Below are 23,482 nucleotides of genomic sequence, written 5' to 3' on the forward strand. Positions count from 1 at the left end.
CAACTTTCTTCTGGTTGGAAACCTTGGGGGCTAATGGGCACGGGATGGTTGCCATGATGTTTGCAAAAGAGTCAATTGAAGTCCCCCTTGAATTACTGTGTATGGATCTGCAGCCTCTCAGGTAAGAAACCTAGAGACTGAAGAGGAGGAAAAGGATCTACTGGCCAGCACGATCTTGAAGCTATACCATAACCTCTACTTAGAATCACAGAATCAGACTTTCTCTGGGCTGGCAGCACATTGCAGTGAGGAAGCCTTGTTGTGTATGGAATTCAGAGCACTGAGGGATTTCAGGAGCTAATAGGTATATATCACTGTCCAGCAAGAATGACCATTACAACCTGCAGATATGGTCCCATCAGGAAGTCATATTGGAAAGTGTGTATCTGCAGAGGAAGTTCTGTAGGTTTGGCACTGTTGTCAAGCAACGAGTAGTTTTGCACCATTGCAACTGACAGCATGACTTAGCTAAGGCCATGGGGCTGATTGCATAATAAGAGAAAACCTCTAAAATTGGTCTTCATTCCAGTTGGGGGTAGCTTTGCCTGTGATCTGTGATGTTTGAGGGGAATGGAAATTTAACAACCAATCAGGTGCCCTGACACAGCACTGCAATCTGGATAAGAAAAATGCACAGGCTTTCTGAGCTCATAGACAAGGGACAATGTGCAGGCAAGTAGAGATCAAGCACCTTCTCCATTTGGCACCTGTATTGGGATGCCCTAAGTGTAGAAATTTCTTCTCCCATTAACCACTTCAATGAATTCCGGGCTCTAACATATATAGAAAATTGCATTTTATTGCTTTCATTATTTTTATTCCAGGAAAGAACAGGAAACCGACAAATTTGTTTGAACCCAGGCTTTTCTGAATGAAAACAAAGATGAGACATTGCTTAAGGCTGGGTATGAGATATGTTGATGAAAAATAGCATTGGCAACAGCTGAAGGACTCGAAGTAAGCCTAGCCTCCCGGTGGCTTCCAGGGGGCTACAATTCCTTTAGGAAACATCCTCCCGCTCTCCCCTCCCTCCGCTTGTGGTTGCTACCAGTCGCCCGCCACTCTTGTACGGCCCCTCCCCCCACACTCTGCTGGTCTCCCCAAGTCCTCTTCTCTCCTCTTCTAACCCTCCCCTTCCCCATCATCACGCGGCGCACGATGCCCGGCCGCCCGCCTCGGCTCCCCTAGTAACAGAGTCTGGTACCTTCGCCTCCAACCAGCAGAGGCTGACTCCCCCTGAGCCAATGGCGACGGGCGGGGCGGGGCTTACCCTCTATCCGCGGGGGAAGGGCCGTCCCGCTCCGCATCGCCATTTTGGCCTGTGAGGAACAAAAGAGTTGAGGTGGCTGTTGGTTTGGAGCCGGTTGGAAGGTAATGAGGAAGCTTTATTTGTTTTTTGTGTGTTTTTTTTCCCCTCTGAGCGTGCTCGGTAAGGTGGCAAAGCCGAAAGAGCCGCATCGTATCCGGTGCCCAGACGCGCTGCCTTTTCGTACGTCTTAAAATAACTGGCAGCGGTTTGGGGCACCCTTTTCACCCCTTTTTTTACTGAGGGAACGCAGTCGAAACTGGCTCCTTCTTGCTCCCCGCGTCCTACTTCCAAGGTGTGGGGGCGGCCCGGGTGAGCTTTTCGATTTCGAGGTTGGTGGAAGGGATCCCAGGGTTGTAGGGCATACAAACGCTGTCCTATCTCGAGCGAAGTTTCAAGGGTGAGTCTGGGATGTTGCAATAAGAAAGCAATTTTGCCTGTGTCCAGCCGGCTGCCCGCCCGTGTACGTTTGGGATCCGTGTGGGCTTTCTCGCCGGCTTCTTTCGAATGGCCCAGCCGGTAGAATTGGCATTGCAACTCCGTTCCTAGGGTGGCTCAGGAGTGGGGTGCAAGGTGCGTCGAAGGCATTTAGCAAACAGAGGAGATTGTGTGTGTGTGTGTGTGTGTGTGTGTGTGTGTGTGTGTAGGGGGGGTGCGTGTTTCAAAATAACGGCCGGCAAAAAGAAGCATCCTCCTTCTTTAGTTCGAAAATTAGCCTTTTGGTATAGCTCAGGGGTAGGCAACCTCGGCTCTTTTATGACTCGTGGACTTCAACTCCCAGAATTCCTGAGCCAGCTATGCTGGCTCAGGAATTCTGGGAGTTGAAGTCCACGAGTCATAAAAGAGCCGAGGTTGCCGACCCCTGGCATAGCTAGAAGGTCCAGCCAGGAGGATAAAAATCGGTGCACTGGAGCAGCGCGTCAGAAGAAGATGGGTTAATTAAAACTTGAATGTGGACGACGAGTTTCAAAGCTTCTGTTGCAACAGGAAATAATATGACTCATTGTTCCTGGGGAATTTTAAAAGATGCACATTTGCCTTTCTCTCTTCACATATTCACTTCCTTCTGTTGTGTTTACATTTTTGCATTGCCAGTTTTGAAACGCTTTGAATGTGTTTCGTGCAAAGCTTTTTCCCTGAGGTGTGTAACTTTAAATGGACTTCTCCATTGATGGACTCGTAAAATAAAATGCTGAAAATATATTACTTTGCATTTAAATAAAAACACATACCTGGCCTTTTTTTTGGTATTAGGTTGTTTTGTTATGCACTGCTGACATTAATGGTGTTCTGTATTTCTACTCTGATGTTTTAAAACTGAGTCTGCTTTTTATAGGTTCTTCTGAACTATATATTGGGATGCATATCATATAAGTAATACAGCGTATTATAAATAATAGAAGCCTCTTCAGCTATGTATTTGGGACCAGCTCAATAAAGTTCAAACTCTCTTCAAAATGTGCTGTAGAAGGCACCAAGCTAAAAAAGATCTATTCCACAGAACAGTAGTTTTGATGCACAGACTAAATGCTGGATTCTTGGCAATCACTTAATAACAGTGCACATGTGCTCCTTTTTTCAGAACAAGGAGCTCAAAGCAATACATAGCGACAAAACAGTGCAGACACATTGAAATGAACTGTATACATGGAATAATAAAAGAAACCATAGCCACTTTGAAAGATTTCTTCTCATGAATAAAAATGTTTGCTCTTGCTAAACTTCACCAAATACCAGTACGTTACAGAATAATTGAGACTTGAGTGACATGCAAGATTAATATATTATTACTACAACTACTCAATTGTTTTTGTCAACTTAGTACTTATATGATACCTCAGTGTGGTAATCAATAGTGCAAAAATAACTACCATGTATAGTTGAGGTGGAGTAGAACCAGGGAACCTAGATTCAGGAACACTCTTGGGCACAGAAATTTACTTTGTGACTTACAGGCAAGTTATTATCTCTCAATAAATGTAGAATATGTTGCCTTTCATGGAGATTGTTTTAGGAAAAAATGGAATGTATGCTACTTTAAGTCCTGGTGAAAAGAAAGGACATAAATCTATCTAACAAATAATAAAAAGTACATGGATTTAATTACAGGTTGAATAAATAAAAATAATGTATGGGAACTGCAGTACATTCAGGGAATCAAAGATGTGATCAGTGTAGAAACATGATAACTTACATTTCCTGTCTTAGCTTAATATTGGCTGTGTTTACATAATATAAAGGTAAAAAAAACTTGATTTGAGCTCAACTCCTTGGACAAAACCATGTCATTTTCTTAGCAACAATTCAGAAATGGTTTTCCATTGTCTTTTTCCTGAGTTGTCTTTTTTCTTTTCTTTCCTTTAATGGGATTTTACAATGGTCCCTATCCAAATATTAATGAATACTGTTTAACTTTATTAGATCAGTGTGCACCATAAAATAAACACAGGGATTCTACTGTATGCTAGGCTAAAATATGATTGAAAAATGCAAAACATTCCATGTGGTTTACTAAAAGAGCTAATTACCCTTTTAGTAGAAGTGGTCAAATAGAGACTGCACAATCATCTGTTGGTTTAATCTGAACTCTTGCAAAGAGCAGGTGGCTAGATAATGATGTAACAAACAGGTACAGTATTGCTGCATTTATCAGTTGCAAAGAATTAATGGAACTGAAAAGCAACTGAGCCTTCCACAATGTTGAGAGAATCTGCTTTATTGATTTGACCTATTCAGTGTACAGGAAAAAAACATGACTTAGGCTAGCCATTATAGATAAGCTTAGAAGGTATTGCAGCTGATATGTTCTTAGTGCTGGAATCACAGAAATAACTGGTATTGATAAAAAAGATGTGTCAAGATTTTGTTCAAACAAGATAAAGCTGCAGTAGCAAGCTTTAATTGTAAATCGCAGTGGATCTAAATGTTCAACTGTGGTAAAGAATGTGATAATATATTCGGATATGCAATAAATTACCTTTGTATCAAATAATTTTATTTGCATCTTAGATCCACAGATAATGCTAATCTGTGCATATAGACCTGCCAACAACCCTCTTCTAAGGAGAACTTTTTATTTCCAGCATTATTCACCACGTTATTTTACGGGAGTGAGCACAATTCACCATTATATCATGACACAGTTTTTCATGAATGAACATGCTTGCTTGGAATTGTGGGAGAGGTAGTTCCAAAAATATGGAGGGTACCAGATTGCAGGACTATGCTCTAGAACAGTGGTTCTCAACCTGTGGTCCACGGATTCTGAGGGGACACTATGTCATCATGGAGTCCACGAAGGCTTGAAGAAATGTTATGATTTAAATGTTGAGTTAAGTCTTAATGGTCCATGGCCATTGTCCATGGCCACAAAAAGTATTTAAAGGGTGTCCATGGTGAAGAAAAGGTTGAGAACCACTGCTCTAGAAGTATTTTAGCATATGTGTGATGCAAGCTAAGAATTTGAAGTTTTGTTGAAATGAATGAATGGTGCTTTCTGGATCAAAGGCATGACTCATATAGCAATAGCACTCTGAGTGGTTTATAATCTCAGCATATTGAGTCCTCATATCTGAGTCCTCATTTCACCGACCTCAGAAGGATAGAAGGCTGAGTCAACCTTTAGTGGGTGAGAATTGAACTACTGGTGAGAATAGAACTGCTGGCCATAGGCAGAATTAGCCTGTAATACTGCATTCTAACCACTGCACCATCACAGGAAGGCCTTGGGATTGTGGCAGGCAGGTCTGTAGGATATCTAAACATTGGCTATTTAGAAAGAAAGGAAAAGGATTGGTTAGGGGGTTATGTTAAGTTGGGAGAGGAGAGAATGCTTCTATTGAATTGTTGCTGACTTAAAATAAGTGCAAGACAACCCGAATTTCCTGTTGGTTTTGAGTTCAAAACAACAATTTTTCTGCTTTATAGAAACCTCTGTAAATTGGCATATTTTATGATTTCATGCATAGTGAACTGCAAATCTGACCATTAGATTTTAGTCTTAATGTATTGTGCAAATCCAGTCCATGTGTTCTATTTATAGTCAGTATATTATATGAGTCAATTTAGTAACCCTGGGTTATGTTCTTATGCCATTTCCACAAATAATGAAGTCTGCAAGTGAAAGTCTTTCTTATATGTCACTTGTCCCAGAAAATAAGTCTTAGATCAACATTAAATGCAGGCAGCTAACACTTATGCAATAGGAAAATTGATTCTATTCTTATTGGCCTTTTCAGCCATCCACAAGGAGCCTATTTTCAACTGGTTCTGTTCTAGAAATTTATTGCAAAGCAGTGATTGTTGGTTTTTGTGGCACGGTGAAGTGCTAACAGAAATGGGACAAGTATCACTCCTGTTTTTCCCCAAGGAGGATTTTCACATGGTCTTTTGAAGTTAGATGCAAATTTAAGCTGCCTCCATGCTGGGCCAGGTGTCATTTGAAGGTGAAATCATGAGGATGTGCAATAGCAAGGCATCTTTATATTTCGCTTAGAAGGACATGAAGATGAGCCCTTAGAATCTGATAGATGCCATAATAGGCCTGTAAGAAAAAGAATGGATGGTTGATTCCACATATTTAAAAATATGTATTACAGTATATAAGTGTTTCACATTCTAAACTGAATGAAGTTCAGATTTTTTGGTAAATGAAAATCATTGGAAGAAAGTAACTAAAATGTATGATCCGATAGCTTTAGTTAGTGATATCAATACTTTCACTTCACTAATTCAGCTTACCTGATAAACTTCATGTTGAACTGACAAGCACTGTTTATATGCTCAAATTTTAACTGCTAAAATGGCTCTTGTACAGGGTTTTTCACACTGCTTTTCTTACATCAGGTTGCTGTATACTTGCTGAACATCAGGTTAATACTGTCATCATTGACATTTATAACTTATTTGAAATATTGAAGTCTGTCTTACTTTTTTCCTTTTATTGTAGTTCAAAAGATTAGCATTAATATAATGTTGGCTATCCTTGCATGTAGCAGCAACTGAATGGACTGCTGATAGATGCATAGATTTGCAAATATAAAAAAGGCTTGTGGTTAATGAGATGATTATCTTAAGAAGGACAAAAGCCTACACACAATGGCATCATTGTTACCTAAACTTAATATATGTCTATGATAACATTGTCTATGTAGTATTGTGTGTATATCTACTAATACTACATGTAATTAAATCTATATGCCGCTCACCTCACTTTCCAAAGTGACCGGGTGACTTACAATGTAATAAAAATTAGAAATATAAAAAGTAAAATTGCAAAGGATAAAATACAAAGAAAAAAAATCATGGCCTCAGAGCAGAGCAGGTTGGTGCCTTTTCTGTTACTGCACCAATTAAAAAGAGCCTTGGTGGAGCAGTGGGCTAATGCCTCCTTAAGTAACACCAGCTGCCTGCAATTAGTGCAGGTTCGAGTCCCACCAGGCTCAAGGTTGACTCAGCCTTCCATCCTTCCGAGGTAGGTAAAATGAGGACCCAGATAGTTGGGGGCAATAAGCTGACTTTGTAAAATGCCGCTTTGGGGGGGTGGGGTGAAAGCCCTAATAAGCAGGCATATACATAGAATGAAGGCTATTGCTAAGCTTGTAAGCCGCCCTGAGTCTTCGGAGAAGGGTGGGATATAAATGGGATTAAAAAAATAAAATAAAATTACCTCCAGCTTATAGCTTTTCCACTGGGTCCCCACATCCAGTGGCAGAGCCAGGTTTTAAGCCTATTTCTTAAGACCAGAAAGGATAGGGATGGATCTTGCCTCCAGGGCAAGATGTTTTAAAGACTGTGGCAGAAAACACTTTTCTTTTAGACTCCTTCAGCCAAAATTCCTTGTGTGATGGGGCCCCGCAATAGGTTCCTTCGGCCAGAATGAATGGGACATGCCAGTCCTGTAGGTCAAAATAATTCCTCATACTGTATCATAAAGGGCTTTAAAGGTGATAACCACCACCTTGAATTGGACCTGTTGGCATAACAGCTCATATAACGGTGGTGTTACATATGCCACCCTAGGGAGCGATAGAACTATCAATGCCTCTCCATTCTGGACCAATTGTAGCTTCCAAATATTCTTCAAAGGTAGCTCACATGTAGAGCTCATTGCACTAATCCTGATGAGAGATGACCAGGGCATGAGTGTCTTGAGTGCAAGGCCTTACAATCCAGAAAAGGGCACAGCTGACACAGAGACAAACATTGCACTAATATATCATCTGGATCTGTTTTGCTGTAACTGTAGTATCACATAATTTATTGCAGTTTTCCTGAAGTAAATGGGTGTAGTAAAGATTTCAACACTCATAGAAAGAATTTTAAAACAATCTAAATGAGGGATTTCTGAATACTTAGTGAAGAGTCCCCAACCCCCGGTCCATGGACCGGTACTGGGCCGCGGCATGCCAGCAGCTGGGCCGCAGAAACAAGCAAAGCCCCATCCGTAGGATGCAGGCAACACACAAAACCACACCCCCTCCGGTCGGTGAAAAAGTCTCTCCATGGAACCGGTCCCTGGTGCCTAAAAGGTTGAGGACCTCTGGTCTATAGGACCCACTGACACTTTAGTTGGGACTTTCTGCATCACCTATTTTAGTGACATCCTTATAATGATAAAAAATGGAAACAAAAAATGAAGACAAAACCCTACCCTTAAGTATCGAATGTGTTTGGATTTTACTTAGCCTGTAGAGGCATTCTTATATATTAAATAGTTGGGTGGGCTGCAGGCCACAAGCAAACAACAACAACAAAAAAGACAAATATGGCTGCTAAGAGACCAGTCTGGAATGGTAGACCAACCACTAGACCAAACTAGCTTTCTTGTTAATTTCAGGTTTATATAATCATGTTCCCATATAATTTATTTGATAAATCTTGGCACTTAATTTCATATATGTTTAACAATATTTTTTTAAAAAATTGAAGTAATTTGCATATTTATCTCCACGGTAAAATTTTGTAGAAGGATGCAGTAACTGGTTTTTTTAATATATATTCACAGGCCACCCATTTTATCTTGTTAATTCTGGACAGATTTATTTGGATTTAGTTTTTTAAAAATCAGGCTTATTTCTTCCCCTGTTGTTTACTTCTGGGAATTTAACATCTTGAAAAGTCTCTATTCGTATATGCTATCTAATGCTGATAAATGGACTTTTAGCCTCTTTAGCTAAACGTTGAACTAGGGTTTTCTAATCAGGAAGAGACAAACGTGCTAAATCAACCAAGATCTAAATCATGGCAATTCTTTATAGCCAAAGCTTCTCTATTATTCCATTGGGAGGTTAAGAATAAACAAGATGTTTTCTAGCAGTTGATCTTGCTATGGATAGTTACAGATGCTTCTTATGTTAGAGACTTAGAGCTTTTCCTTTTAATCACTTTGATTGCTCTAGTTCTTGAGAGGTGGGTGGGTGGAGAAATGTCATATAAAAAAGGACATTGGAATTAAAATTATTTCACCTTAGAGTTAAATCTGGTGATAAAATAAAAAATCTTATTTGGAATAAAAAATATATTATTGTCATATTGAGATGTATTGATGTTTTAATAGTTCAGTTGTTCTGAATTTATTAAAATCCTACAAAATTTAAATACATGTTTGACTATTCTTAGCTCTAGTTTCCCTTGAAATCTGGAGAAGGTTATACCTCTAAAAAAGAAAGAACAATATAAAAGTTACTTATTTAGTTACAGGATTTACATGACTGCCAAATTCACAAAAATGCAACTCTGAATGGTTTATAGCAGTAAAAACAGACGTAATAAAACTTATAAGAACAACCAAAACAGCCACAACAATGGAACAGTTGCAATGCCCCATCATCACACCTCACAGGATGAGCTTATCAATATCCAACACCCAAAGTATGTTTCATGCCTCTTTAAAAGACGTGCATTTTGCTTTTTCGAAACATAGTCCATATATTTTCTTGGATTAGGCAGATGAGAGTAGATCTCAACAATAGTATTTTTATTTGCTCTCCACTTATTTTATCCCAGATGTTCTTTGCAAAATTGCCAAATTGATTCACTTGGATTCTTGAGCAGTGATGGACAATTGTAACATTAGTGCAACAGCTCTCTTCCTATTGTTTCTGTATGCTTTGAACAAATTATATCCTCCAGTTCCTATATTCCAGTTCAGAAGAGTCATCCCAGCAAGTCTGTTTTATGTTCTTTAAGTAAGAGGTCCCCAACCTTTTGGGCACCAGGGACCGGTTCCACGGAGAGAGGATTTTCCATGGACCGGAGCAGGTGTGCTTTTTTGTGGTGCCTGCATCCCATGGATGGGGCTTTGCTTGTTTGTGCGGACCAGTTGCTGGCATGCCATGGACCGGTACCGGTTCATGGACTGGGGGTTAGGGACCCCTGCTTTAAGTCATATTGTCCTTATGAACATTTTTCAGTCATGAAGGAGATGTAACATTTTCAAGGTTCTATCTTAAACTTAACTAGAGTATTACAAAATATTTTGTTTCAACTGTTCTGACAAAAATGGATAATATTTTGCTTACCTAGCATAAGACAGAACTTTAATGATTATGTGTGTTTAGATGCAGATCTGTTGAATCATGCCCTGGCTAATACATAAGAGGCTTCAGGTTTGTAAATTCACAGATATCAAAATTCCCCATGGACGTTGTTTGGTATGCTGAAAGAAAACAAGTTATAATTAGTTCACAAGGGATGATTGTGAGACGAGAGTAGTATGCTTTTTTATTCTTGTATGCTTTTCTCTGAAGAACATGAGTTCTGGATACGATTTTGGTATTTTTACTGGGTGTAATGTTCTCTTTCTGTCAAAGTGTGTTTTACGGTGTTAGAGCAAAATTGTTTGAATATAACTTGGTAACTTTTAAATGTAAATCAGGTTTTTTTAAAAACAACAACAGATCTTTGCTTATTTGAAAATAAGGCCCACCAGGTTTATGCTCCAGCTGATTAGACATAAATAAAGTCAAGTCTTCATTTCAAACTTCAGTTCTAGTGACCTAATGGATAAGTCCCTGCTTTTTTCTTGGTATTAATATGGAAATGGTTTCCCATTACCTTCTACAAGGATGTGTTTGATTTCCCACATAGCTCTTGCATCTTAAAAAATAAGTACTTTTTCTTGACAGAAGAATAATAACAGTGCCACCTTCTGGACACCTCTTTGTTACAGAAATGAGCTTGATGCAATAATTGAGAACTTTTAGCCCTAGTAACAAGCTAGAAGAATAAATATTAAAAATGCTTACTGCTTACCTTTTAGATGAATGTTATGCTACAGTAGGCATTCTTCCATTTCATTTATTTCAGTAAATTTAAATAATATATTTTGCTTAATAGAGTTTCTAATGCTGGTATCATAATGATCTGCTAAGTTGATATACACAGATTCTGTTATGCAATATTGAAAGCCTCACTTCCTCACCCTCCCTATGCTTCTATAAATATACCTATTGATAAACAAAATAATGAATGGTTTTTGTAATGTCTTGGCATTAGTTACAGGATAGTTGCAATCCTGTGTGGACTTCTTGGGAAATAAACATAACTTAATTCTGTGAGATTTGTTTTTGACTTAATATGCTCTGTACATTGTGATCTTATATTTAAGTATGTCTAAAAATAGGTTTGTGACCTAGAACACTTTGTGGTCTCTTAGAATTAACTGAATTATTATTCATGTAATGCTTTTTAGCACTCTGCAATTAGCACCAAGTTGTTTTTAGATAGAGAAATTAAATGATAAAATCAGTAGCTTAATTTGTATAAAGGTCCTTATATTTACTGCTAAGAAACAATATTTTTTATTTCTTCAAAGATAATACGTTGAATAATGTAGTGGGTCTTTGAATTTTTAACTGTACTATTTAAAATTTTAAATATTATTTCCTTACATGTACATAAATTCTTACTAGGTTAAACTTAAAAGCATTTTTATGCTTTTGGGACATTTTTGTTAATGATAAAAATATTTGTAAAATTACATGGCAAGTTTTCAAAAGTCATAAAAATGAGGAAATCTTTTTTTAAATGTGATCTCTGTGCTTTCATAGAGTATCTTTGGAATGGTTGAAGTAGTTTTTCAACTTACTTTTGAATTTAAAGTTGATAGCCTTAAGAGGTTTTTAGCAAGAATAACAAAATAACGGAGTTGGAAGGGACCTTGGAGGTCTTCCAGTCCAACCCCCAGCCCAAGCAGGAGACCATGTACTATTCTGGACAAATAGCTGTCCAATCTCTTCTTAAAAATCTCCAACGATGGAGCACCCACGACTTCTGGAGGGAAGCCATTCCACAGATGAATTGCTCTTGCACTCAAGAGACTTCTTCCTAGTTGTAGGTTGGATCTCTCCTTGATAAGTTTCCATCTGTTACTTCTTGTTCTGTGCTGTATTTCTCTCTGATGTCCACTTCAAAAAATCCAGGAATTAAAGGGAAACTATTATTTAAGCAATATTTTTGGTTTTTTGGTAAGAGTTGCTTTAGAAGGGCTACAGTCAATAATTTTATTTTAAATAGTATGTGAATGTCTGTGTGCATGTATTAGATGATAAAGGGAAAAAAATTAAATGGAAACTCCAGGCTACAATGCTTTTTAGCTCATTATCGGTATTGTGATACTGGGAAAAGTAGAAAAGGGTAATGCATCTCCTTTTGCCCTGTGCGATAAGAAACTTGGCTGAAAGCAAACAATGACCACTGAAAGAAGTGTGAGTAACGCTTTTCCTCCCCTCTTTCTGCTGACGTTCTCCCTGCTTTGCAAGAGACACACCTAGTGCTTCTCTGCCGATGCTCATTGGCTAAATACCATGTGGGGCGTGGTGTGCAGACTTTTGCATGACCTCACTCCTGTTTGTCTAAGTGCTCAGATCCGGTTGTCTGTTTTCAGTTTCAGCTTTTGTGCCGAGAGTTTCGCTTCTGCTTCTTTTCTGGATGCAACGAAAGAATCTTTAGCTTTGGTGTTCCAGACAAAATAGAACAAAGACACAGGGATTTTTTTTTCTTTTTTCTTTCTAGAGACTTACTAACCTGGAAAAAATACTCTCTGGAGGAACAGTTCTGTGAGAGTTGCCTTCACCACCGTCCCATTGGGTCTGTCTAATGTCCTACAAGGATGAGTCCGGCATTTGGAGCTATGGAAGTGGAGCATTATTCCAAAGGCGTCCTCCTGGAGCCTTTTGTTCACCAGGTCGGGGGTCACTCCTGTGTCCTCCGGTTTAATGACGAGACCATCTGTAAGCCCCTTATTCAGAGAGAACATCAGTTCTATGAGACTCTCCCCGCCGAAATGCGTAAATTCACTCCTCAGTATGAAGGTATGTTGCCACCTTTAGAAGGGGGCTGGGTTTAATCCACTTACTAAAGTCCAATGTTCTTTTTGTCCTTAAAATCTCTTTTGCATAAGAGATTTTAGGGGGTTTCTTTTCATATATTTTGATGTTGTCTGAGCCAGGCTGTGGAGATGCAGGGTGGAGATGCTTGCCAGTGGGTCTTTGGGCTGACTAACAGCATTAGAGTAGAACAACACTGCTGCTGATAGCCTATAAATCGCCCTTAGGCACAGGTAGGTAAGTATATTGATAACAGCTTGTAAGTGTTTTTAGTAATTTTTTTTTCTTTCCTGATTTTTAAACCATATGTTTTTTTTTTTAAAAAAACTTGTATTAAATAAACTGTATAAGGCATGCTGCCTAGTGGAAGCTTAACAAGGATTTTCAAATGATCTCTAATGCTTACATTACGATCGTGCTATATAAACAAGTTGTCAGAGTAACTAAAAATTACTGTTAAACATAATCAGCTTGTTTTTACCCTTAAGGAAATGGAAAAAAAATACTGTGGCCAATAGGTAGGCAAAAGGTGAAGTACTGTTGATGAGGCCGTAAAGGTTGATGGTATGTGGAAGTGGATATTCCAGTTCTTTTTACCATTGTATTAGTTGACCAAGACGGAAATTTAATTATCAGTAACTTGAATTTGAAATTCTGAAGTTTTGATACTGTATCCTATTTATTCATTTAATAAACCACCCTTTCCCCAATTGTTCTACATTATTTGGAACAAAGACTAAGATAAAATGCTTTTTAGCTGTATTTCTGTAATGGTATTCATGCTTACTGAACATTTGAATGTTTATGATTATGAACTTTCAGAATTAATAGTTGAATGTGTGCTTTATGATATTGATTAAATGTAATAAATTGTACTAGCAGGTGTGGTTTTTCTCTTGTGGAGATGTACGGGAGGGATTAAGGGGGGGGAGCATTATTTGGTCCATTTCTGTTGTTTTTTCCAGGATAAAGCCAAAGGCCATTTTCTAGCTGGCTTCCCCCCTTTCCTGTAGCTCTTTCTCCTATGGGCAGCAGGACTGTCAGTCAGAGCTTCTGCACTCCCTACCCTTGCTCCTGTAGGCCCCACAGCTGCCTGCCCTGCTCAGAAGTGCCAGCCTCTCGCCACGAACTCTAGTGATGAGCGGCAAGAATGTGCAGATTGATTGATTTCAGGATAAAGAGAGAGAACTGAGGAAAAAATATCCCATTCAGCCAGTTGTTACAACTTCTGCCGTAACTTTTCTATATGGCATGGGGCTGCATTCCTATCAGAACTGTCCTCTCAAAAGTAACACAGTGCTCTAGAGACTTTGAGATGAGGAGGCAAAAATGCTTTCAAGGTTCACCATGTTTTGATGTATCTTGAGTTAAATTTGTTTTGTACTTCATTTTGTTATTTCATTTATGAGATGCTACGTAACTGAAACCAATAAAATCTATTCCCCAGAGGAAAAATAAACCATTGTAAATTAAACGTGGTGATTCTGAGTGGAAGCCTTTGAATTAGTTGTCTGTTGTAATGTGTGATGTTGTTCTTGTTTTGCTCTACTCTTGCAAGCTTTTCCTTTTCTCTGGAATCTATTAAGAATATTCCCAAAAGCCTGTGTTTTGGATGAATGCTTTTAGATTTGCTATGGAGCAAAACTTAAAGCCTTTGGTGTTTCTCTGCAGGGCATATCCCCCTGCAAGATGTAAATATGCAATGTTTTACATCTCTCCTAGGGTCAGATAAGACAGATTTTTAAAACATAATAAAAATTTTCAATAATTGAAAATGTCTCCTGTTATTATTTGATTCTTACTGTGCTCACAAGAAAGAGAAGAACCTCCTGTATCATTAATGTGTTGTCTTCATGATAAACTGTCTTCTCTGTGAGGTGTCAACTTTGTCTAGATGTTTTGATATTTGTTAGGTTGACAGATGAGTTTTGGCCTGTGGCAAGATAAAAAACTAAGGATTTGGGGTAAGAGAAAAACCAAAGTTGCTATATTCTTAGTGCAAAATTATGTTGTGTTGTGATGTTTTTGTTTTTACTTCTCCCATTCTTAATTGAGTATCTCATGTTTCTTCTTAAGGTGTGGTATCTGTAAGCTTTGAAGAGGATGAAGATGGAAACTTGTGTCTAATAGCCTATCCATTAAATGGAGATCATGATAACTTGGAAAGTATAGATAATTCTGACTGTGAACCAAAAAGTAAATTGCTGCGGTGGAGTAATAAAAAGACTGTTTTGCTAGAAAATGAAAAGTTAACTAAAGAATGGGTCAGGCAGCATAGAAAAGAAGAAAAAATGAAAAGGTAATTGACTGAATGTTTTGCTTCCTCATTTTTGAAAATATATACTTAAACCTTCTTGATTGTAAAAGACCTCCAGCAGTTTCACCTGTATTTAATTTGGAGCATAAACCTATGTTTTATATCGAGGAATTTTGTGCAGGATCGGAGCATACTAAGTACTTGCTTGGAATGAGCTCATTGAAATTAGTAGAATTTTATGCCAATTTATATCATTAAATATACTTTAAATTTTGAAGTAACAAAATGCTCTAACAATTTTTGCAGTATCAGATGACTATAAAAGGTAAAGGTAAAGGTTCCCCCGCACATGCGTGCTAGTCGTTTCCGACTCTAGGGGCCGGTGCTCATCTCCGTTTCATAGCCGAAGAGCCAGCGTTTGTCCGAGGACGTCTCCGTGGTCATGTGGCCGGCATGACTAGACGCCAAAGGCGCACGGAACGCTGTTACCTTCCCACCGGAGTGGTCCCTATTTTTCTACTTGCATTTTTACGTGCTTTTGAACTGCTAGGTGGGCAGAAGCTGGGACGAGTAACAGGCGCTCACTCTGTTACGCGGCACTCGGGATTCGACCCGCCAAACTGCCGACCTTCCGATTGACAAGCTCAGCGTCCTAACCCACTGAGCCACCGCGTCCCTTAATCAGATGACTATATAAGGGGTTAAATTTGGGTTTTATCACATTAGTCTGATGCTCAGAAAAGCATATTCTCATTTAAAAGCTATAAAATATATTTTACAGTGTGAACTTTTGTGTCTTAACCATCCTTGATAAGATGCAAGTGCTCTTTGAAAAAAAAGCTAAAATCTTGATTGAGAGAGTTTGAGCAAATTGTTTAAATAATACCAATGAGTGTCATCACTCATTTATAAATATGAAGAAAATGTGAAAGTTGGCACCTTATTCAATTCACAGTTAGTTTATATTTGAAAGTATTTGATACTTGCATTTGACCACAAACATTGTTTGCTTTTATGTTTCAGTCACAAATTAGAGGAAGAATTTGAATTGCTTAAGAAATCAGAAGTATTGTATTATAGTGTTGAGAAAAAGGGGAATGTCAGTTCACAGTTTAAGCACCATAATCCTTGGAGTATGAAGTGCCATCAGCAGCAACTCCAGCAAATGAAGGAAAATGCAAAACATCGAAATCAATATAGTATCCTTTGTGTGTTTTATACTACTTGTATACTTTTATACTACTTATACTATTTGTGCAAAGACTGGAAAAAAAACCAACCTAGGAAATATTAAATTACTTAAAGCAAACATACATTCCAAACTCTGGAAGTCTGATGCATTGCTCCAGTGTTAAAGGATTATTTCTGCTATTGAGCATTCCGGCTGTTATAATATTTCTTAGGAGTTATTCCCTAGCATATCCTTGCAAGTCAATTGCCTTTGCCGCTTCTTGTGATTAGCTTGTGTCCTCTCTTGTTTGAGGACAGGACTGATTATTATGTGGGTTTCTGCAATAAAGAAGGAGCTGTATCAGATCAAAAGGCATTCCAAGACAGTTGTCTGTATTTATATCAGTTCATTTTAAAATTAAGAATATGCTAGAGTTCAAATCTAGATTATGAACTGACTCAGCACCAGCAGAGGCATTGACTGCTTGTCATCCCAGAACTTCACCTCAGTTTTGCTTTGGGTTTTGTCAGTACAAAGATCAATTTGCCTTTTTATGCATAGTTTTAAGATACAAGCACATATTTCTTAAATAATGCTATTTCCTATCGAGTTTACTCCATTTTATATTTTTGGGAAACAGCTTCTCATTTCATTCTTAAACCCCACTTAGTGTAAATTGATCACATCTTGATTGTGTGTGAGGGGGGTTGGTTGAAGTGTCTGTTCGGGTTTTTTCAAATATTTGAGAACAGTTGTTGAACAGTTGTGTTCTCATAATATTTGTCATTTCACTGGACTTTTTTTGTACAATTTAAAAATTTACCAGGCTGTAAATGGCTTATGTGCAGCCAGTTCAGTTTAAAATGGTAGTTCTGTAACGTAATGTAATAAACATGCTTATCTTCAGTTGAAGGCAGATATTTTAGTTTGTTTATTTACTAATAAAATTTAGATAGCCGCCCATTTCACTGAGGGACTGGACTCTATGTGGTGCACAACAATAAATCATTTCAGTCAAACCCCGTGGGTTAGTTCTAATGACAAATTACCCAGAGAGACGATCCCATCTGTCCCCTGGCAGAGATGGTCACCCAAACCTCCAAAACTGATTTTGAGGGAACAAGAGTGGCCAGGAGTGGAGGAGAAAGTCCCATCAAACATGTTAGATTCCACTCATTGATAATCCCTGTTATTGTTTATAGCAGAGGTTCTCAACCTTTTCTTCACCATGGACCCGCTTTAAATACCCTTTGCTGCCCCTCAGGGGTCCATGGACCACAGGTTGAGAATACTGGTTTACAGGATTTATTTTTATTTCAAGTGTAAACAAGTTACTACTTATATTATTTTTCCTTAACTAAATAGAATTTATTTTACTGGAAAACCTAACCTCACGATATGAGGTGCCGTGTGTGTTGGATCTCAAGATGGGGACCCGGCAGCACGGAGATGATGCATCTGAAGAAAAAAAGGCTAATCAGATCCGGAAATGCCAGCAAAGTACTTCAGCAGTTATAGGAGTTCGTGTGTGTGGTATGCAGGTAAGTTTTAAACGGAGGAACAATTCATACTTGGTGTGATCAGCTTGCAATTAAAAGTGACCACATATGAAACCAATATCTACTTATTTGTATTTGTGCACCACCCAGCGTTCTGTGAGAGAGATGGGCAGTTTTGAAATGTGAAAAATAAATAAAAATAAATCCATTTCAATTTTACACTACTGTGAAAACCCTTAGTTCAATACAGGAGAATATTTGTAGTTCAGGGTAGAAATGAGGGGTCCTTGGTGCTCTCGGAGCTTGGTTGTTCTTTTGCAGACATTTCATTACTCAAGATAAATAATCAGAGTAGCACTCAGCAGCAAGGATCTTCACCCTTAGTTCACTACGTGTTTTGTTTGAGGAACATTAGTTTTTGTCCATATTGTATGAAATTACACTGCATGATTACAGTATGATGCATGAGGTCAAGATATGAGTTATGTTTTGATCTACAAGTGCTGGCTAGTCTGGATTCACTAATAAAATAGTAGAAAATGTTGCATTCTGGTCAGTTCTTTCAAACTACAGATTTGTTATGTGTATTATTTTAGGTGTGATATGGGCCACCATGTGATTATAATTTTAAATACTATTTTTCTCCTTCGAGGATAGGCCACTGAATATGCTAAACAGTAGTACTTAAGTGCCAGTAACTTTGCCAACACAGTTAACAAGCACAGGCTTGATACTTGTATTTATGGGCTGAGTTATGGAGTGACATGCATGTTAGGACTTGATTTTCAAAACAGTGGGCAAACATTTATAATCCTACTTAAAATATTTAGTTATATCTCTTATTTTTAAACAGTGTAAATCTGAAAAAATACTTTGCAGGGGAAGAAATAATGCATTGGAGAATTGGTAGCAGGTGGGATAATCTCCACTTTGCTTCAGCTGTCGTAGAGTAGCTTGCAAATCAGTTGTTGTTAGTTGCGAAGTCGTGTCCGACCCTTCGTGACCCTATGGACAACGTTCCTCCAGGCCTTCCTGTCCTCCACCATCTTCTGGAGTCCATTTAAGCTCACGCCTACTGCTTCAGTGACTCCATCCAGCCACCTCATTCTCTGTCGTCCCCTTCTTCTATTGCCCTCAATCTTTCCCAGCATTAGGCTCTTCTCCAGTGAGTCCTTCCTTCTCATTAGGTGGCCAAAGTATTTGAGTTTTAGCTTCAGGATCTGGCCTTCTAAAGAGCAGTCAGGGTTGATCTCCTCTAGGACTGACCGGTTTGATCGCCTTGCAGTCCAAGGAACTCGCAGGAGTCTTCTCCAGCACCATAGTTCAAAGGCTTCAATTCTTTGGCGCTCAGCCTTTCTTATGGTCCAGCTTTCACTGCCATACATTGCAACTGGGAAGACCATAGCCTGGGTGATGTCTCTGCTTTTTAGTGTGCTGTCTAGATTTGCCATGGCTTTCCTCCCCAGGAGCAAGCGTCTTTTATTTTCTTGGCTACAGTCCCCATCTGCAGTGATCTTGGAGCCCAGGAAAATAAAATCTGTCACTACTTCCATTTCTTCCCCATCTATTTCCCAGGAATTGAGAGGGCCAGATGCCATGATCTTGGTTTTCTTAATGTTAAGTTTCAACCCAAGTTTTGCACTCTCCTTCTTCACCCGCAACAAGAGGCTCTTTAGTTCTTCTTCATTTTCTGCCATTAGAGTGGTATCATCTGCATATCTTAGGTTGTTGATGTTTCTTCCGGCAATCTTAATTCCAACTTTTGATTCATCTAGCCCTGCCTTTCTCATGATGTGCTCTGCATATAAGTTAAATAGGCAAGGTGACAGTATACAGTCTTGCCGGACTCCTTTCCCAATTTTGAACCAATCAGTGGTTCCGTGTCCAGTTCTCACTGTTGCTTCTTGGCCCGCATATAGATTTCTCAAGAGACAAATAAGATGGTCTGGTATGCCCATCTCTTTAAGGACTTGCCAGAGTTTGTTATGATCCACAAAATCAAAGGCTTTAGCATAGTCAATGAAGCAGAAGTAGATGTTTTTCTGGAACTCTCTAGCTTTCTCCATGATCCAGCGTATGTTAGCAATTTGATCTCTAGTTCCTCTGCCTCTTCGAAATCCTGCCTGTACTTCTGGTAGTTCTCAATCCACATACTGCTGGAGTCTAGCTTGTAGAATTTTAAGCATAACTTTACTAGCATGAGAAATGAGTCAATGGTGCGATAGTTTGAACATTCTTTGGCACTGCCTTTCTTTGGAATTGGAATGTAAACTGACCTTTTCAATCCTGTGGCCACTGTTGAGTTTTCCAAATTTGCTGGCAAATTGAGTGTAGCAATTTTACTGCATCATCTTTTAAGATTTTGAATAGCTCAGCTGGAATACTGTCACCTCCACTAGCTTTGTTGTTGCTCAGCTTTTCTAAGGCCCACTTCACATTCTAGGATGTCTGGCTCGAGGTCAGTGACCACCTCATTGTGATTATCAGGGACGTTAAGCTCATTCTTGTATAGTTCTGTGTAATTTTGCCACCTCTTCTTAATCTCTTCTGCCTCTGTTAGGTCCCTGCCATTTTGGTCCTTTATCATGCCCATTTTTGCATGAAACGTTCCTTTCATCTCTCCAATTTTCTTGAAAAGCTCTCTGGTCCTCCCTATTCTAATGTTTTCTTCTATTTCTTCATTGTTCATTTAAGAAGGCATTCTTATCTCTTCTAGCTATTCTTTGGAATTCTGCATTTAATTGGGCATATCTTTCTTTTTCTCCCTTGCCTTTTGCTTCCCTCCTTTCCTCAGCTATTTGCAAAGCTTCCTCAGACAGCCATTTTGCTTTCTTGCATTTCTTTTTCTTTGGGATGGTTTTGGTTGCTACCTGTTGTACAATGTTGCGAACCTCTGTCCATAGTTCTTCAGGCACTCTGTCTATCAGATCCAATTCCTTAAATCTATTTGTCACCTCAACTGTATATTCAACAGGGATATGATTTAATTCATACCTGAGTGGCCTAGCGCTTTTCCCTACTTTCTTTAATTTAAGCCTAAACTTTGCAACAAGAAGCTCATGGTCTGAGCCACAGTCAGCTCCTGGTCTTGTTTTTACTGACTGTATAGAGCTTCTCCATCTTTGGCTGCAGAGCATATAGTCAGTTAATCAGTTAATAATCAGTTAATAATAATCATATAATCAGTTAATACCATTTTATTTCAGTGCTACCTTTGTATTTAGTGCTAATAGATCCTTCTTTTTTCTTTCTACAGGTTTATCAGCCAAGTTCTGGCCACTTAATGTTTATGAATAAATATCATGGGAGAAAACTTTCAGTTCAAGGATTTAAAGAAGCACTTTACCAGTTTTTTCATAATGGCATATATTTGCGACGAGAACTCTTTGAACCTGTTCTAAAGAAACTAACTGAATTAAAATCAGTCTTAGAGAAGCAGGAATCCTACCGCTTTTACTCCAGCTCTTTGCTGATTATTTACGATGGGAAGGAATTACAAGATGTTGTGGTGGACTCGGACCCAGAAGACATTGAAGGTCTTTCAGAAGAATCATCAGATGAATCAGCACGTGCATATGCCTACAAGCCTACAGTTTGTTCCGTTGATGTTCGAATGATAGACTTTGCCCACACTACATGCCGGTATTACGGAGAAGATAGCGTGGTGCACGAGGGCCAAGATACGGGTTATGTTTTTGGACTTCAAAACTTAATACTTATTATTAAAGAAATAAGGGACGAAAGTAGCGGATAAACATTTAGAATGCAAAACTGTAGAAAGCACTATAATGACTCTTTGTATTCCAGAAATACTGACCACTTTCTTGTGGTAGCAGCCTGTGCAATCTGTGTTGGGATAGCCCCATCAGAGTCAGAGCTGTTCAAAAGAGGGCATTTCCATTTAGTGGTGCTAGATTTAGCACTGACACATCTGGGTATCTTTATTATTTATTTTAACTCTCGTAAACATTCCATATTTGATTATCCAGATACCTCCGTTATTCCTGTGTGTATATGTATCAATAAAATATTTTTGTTCATTGCAAATGATGATGTCCTCTTTCTAATCTGTTGGTCATTTATTAAAATATCCTGGATGTTACTATTACGTTACACACACTTTAAGTTTAAATTGAGGTCCTCATAAAATAAGTTATTTTCGAAACACAGTGCTAATGTATTCTTAGTACATGGTCTACACGGTCACAAAAAATACAGTAAAACAAATTTGACACTTTTTTCCCACCTCACCAGCAAGTGGGATGTGATATGTGGGATGTCTCACATCCTTGTTAAAATCCGAGCATTGGAGCTTTGTATGATGCAGGTAGATGTTAGAACCTGGTGTCACTTTCATCAGTGTTTCTGCCTAGGCCCATAGTCTTGATCTTTCTGCCTATGTCCACAGTCTTTCATCTTGCTAATAATTCTGTTTCATGCTTTTCCTTCTTGGTTAATATTTTGGAGGTTTGCTTTGCTCAGCTAAGTGACACTACTTAGGTCTGTTGGAAACTTAACACTACCTCCTTGCAAAGGACTTCTGCATGTATAGGAAACTTACTCTCCTCACCATGCAATTCCCCAAAACTAGTCATCCTGTCTCATCTGAATTCGGTCTACGAAATTGCCCATAATGGCATCCATAAGCTCAAGGTACTGTTGCTTTATTATTTGGTGAAAAATTAAGGGTACGATGAATTTTCTGAACGAAATCATCCATATTGATTTTTAAAAGTGAAAATTTTGCAACCACTCCATAGAATTCCATTCACTGGGTACACATCACCCCTTTTAAAAGTGCCTCGACAGATCAAAACTGAAATCATGGTAAAGCAGCATCCTCAGCTTGCCAGTCTTGGAAGATGGGCAACCATGTAGAGGCTGTCCAATCTCTTACTGACTAAAAAATATTTTTGAACCATTATAAGTATGGTTCATATGGTTTAAAAACTATATTTAAAAACTATATAAACCATTTATATTGTTTGAAATATAAAATACAAATAGAAGCTGAGTTCACTTTTTTTTCTTGATGCGGTGGATTGTAACTCCCATTGCCTTCAATGCTCTGGAGGCTATCTCGTAGGGTAGTGGTGGCGAACCTATGGCACGGGTGCCAGAGGTGGCACTCAGAGCCCTCCCTGTGGACACCTGTGCCATGCCTTGAAGGTGGCAACTGTCTCTCTTCAACCAGCCACCCCCCACAGGTGTCCCTCCCCACAAGCGACATTGAGGTGACCACACCCACCCAATCTTCCATGACCGCCACAGCCCCACCCACCTAGTAGGCTACGCCCACCTGGCATCCAGCGATAAGTGGGTTTTGCGTTGCAGTTTGGGCACTCAGTCTCTAAAAGGTTCGCCATCACTGTCGTAGGGAATGGCTGTAACTGGTACTCTGCATTTTCTAGTTTTAACTACTGCTTGCCTATTGTGAGAAACAATATAGGTCAATAGCTGTGATTCTGCTGTGAACAGTGAAAATCTATCAGGTATAATTACGGCTCTTTTCCTGTTCAGTGCAATGAAATGTTAAAAAGCAATTGTGCAAAGTGTTTTGGGACTCTGGAACCAAATTTGATCTGCAGGGAGAAACTGGTAAAAGAAAGGGTGAGTTTGAAAATGTGCCATATCAAAATCGGAATTGCAGAGAAAAACATCTCTGAAAAAATCCCTCCCATACAGCCGGAATTATACTATTATTTACATTTTTTTTCATGTTTCTTGTTTATTGGTAATATCACTTTATAATAATTTAATAGAAATAATTTGGTGGAAAGATGTGTTAACATTTAAGACATTGAATATAGTTTCAGTTATTGAGGGTTTTTTGTTAGCTACCTTATGAAATCTTTTATTAAAAAGAGGTCATTAGGGGAGAGAAATACATATTTTCAATAAATGCCACATGAAAAAAAT

The 23,482-nt window shown here is 38.7% G+C and overlaps 1 protein-coding gene across 2 annotated transcripts; it reads left to right on the top strand.

Moving 5' to 3' along the window:
• Positions 1-1,306: 1,306 nt before the first annotated feature.
• On the top strand, positions 1,307-21,613 carry IP6K2 (inositol hexakisphosphate kinase 2). Of its 2 annotated transcripts, XM_081318638.1 has the most exons (6): positions 1,307-1,371; positions 12,323-12,621; positions 14,713-14,935; positions 15,917-16,092; positions 17,430-17,605; positions 20,820-21,613. In XM_081318638.1, the coding sequence occupies exons 2-6, from the start codon at positions 12,420-12,422 to the stop codon at positions 21,315-21,317; spliced, it is 1,275 nt and encodes a 424-aa protein (XP_081174764.1). In that variant the 5' UTR covers positions 1,307-1,371; positions 12,323-12,419; the 3' UTR covers positions 21,318-21,613. The 2 variants fall into 2 exon arrangements, with proteins under 2 accessions (XP_081174764.1, XP_081174765.1); XM_081318639.1 differs by lacking the exon at positions 1,307-1,371 and having other exon boundaries at positions 12,180-12,621.
• The last annotated feature ends 1,869 nt before the right edge of the window (positions 21,614-23,482 follow it).

Source organism: Vipera berus, assembly GCF_964194415.1.
Source record: "Vipera berus genome assembly, chromosome: 2".
Taxonomy (NCBI): Eukaryota; Metazoa; Chordata; class Lepidosauria; order Squamata; family Viperidae; genus Vipera; species Vipera berus.

What these genes read in the sequence shown, in the direction of transcription:
- IP6K2 (XM_081318638.1), top strand. Translation starts at nt 12,420, where the DNA reads ATGAGTCCGGCATTTGGAGCTATGGAAGTGGAGCATTATTCCAAAGGC. An exon ending in ATTCACTCCTCAGTATGAAG is followed by an intron (nt 12,622 to 14,712) that starts GTATGTTGCCAC and finishes TTTCTTCTTAAG; the next exon opens with GTGTGGTATCTGTAAGCTTT. An exon ending in AAAACATCGAAATCAATATA is followed by an intron (nt 16,093 to 17,429) that starts GTATCCTTTGTG and finishes TTAACTAAATAG; the next exon opens with AATTTATTTTACTGGAAAAC.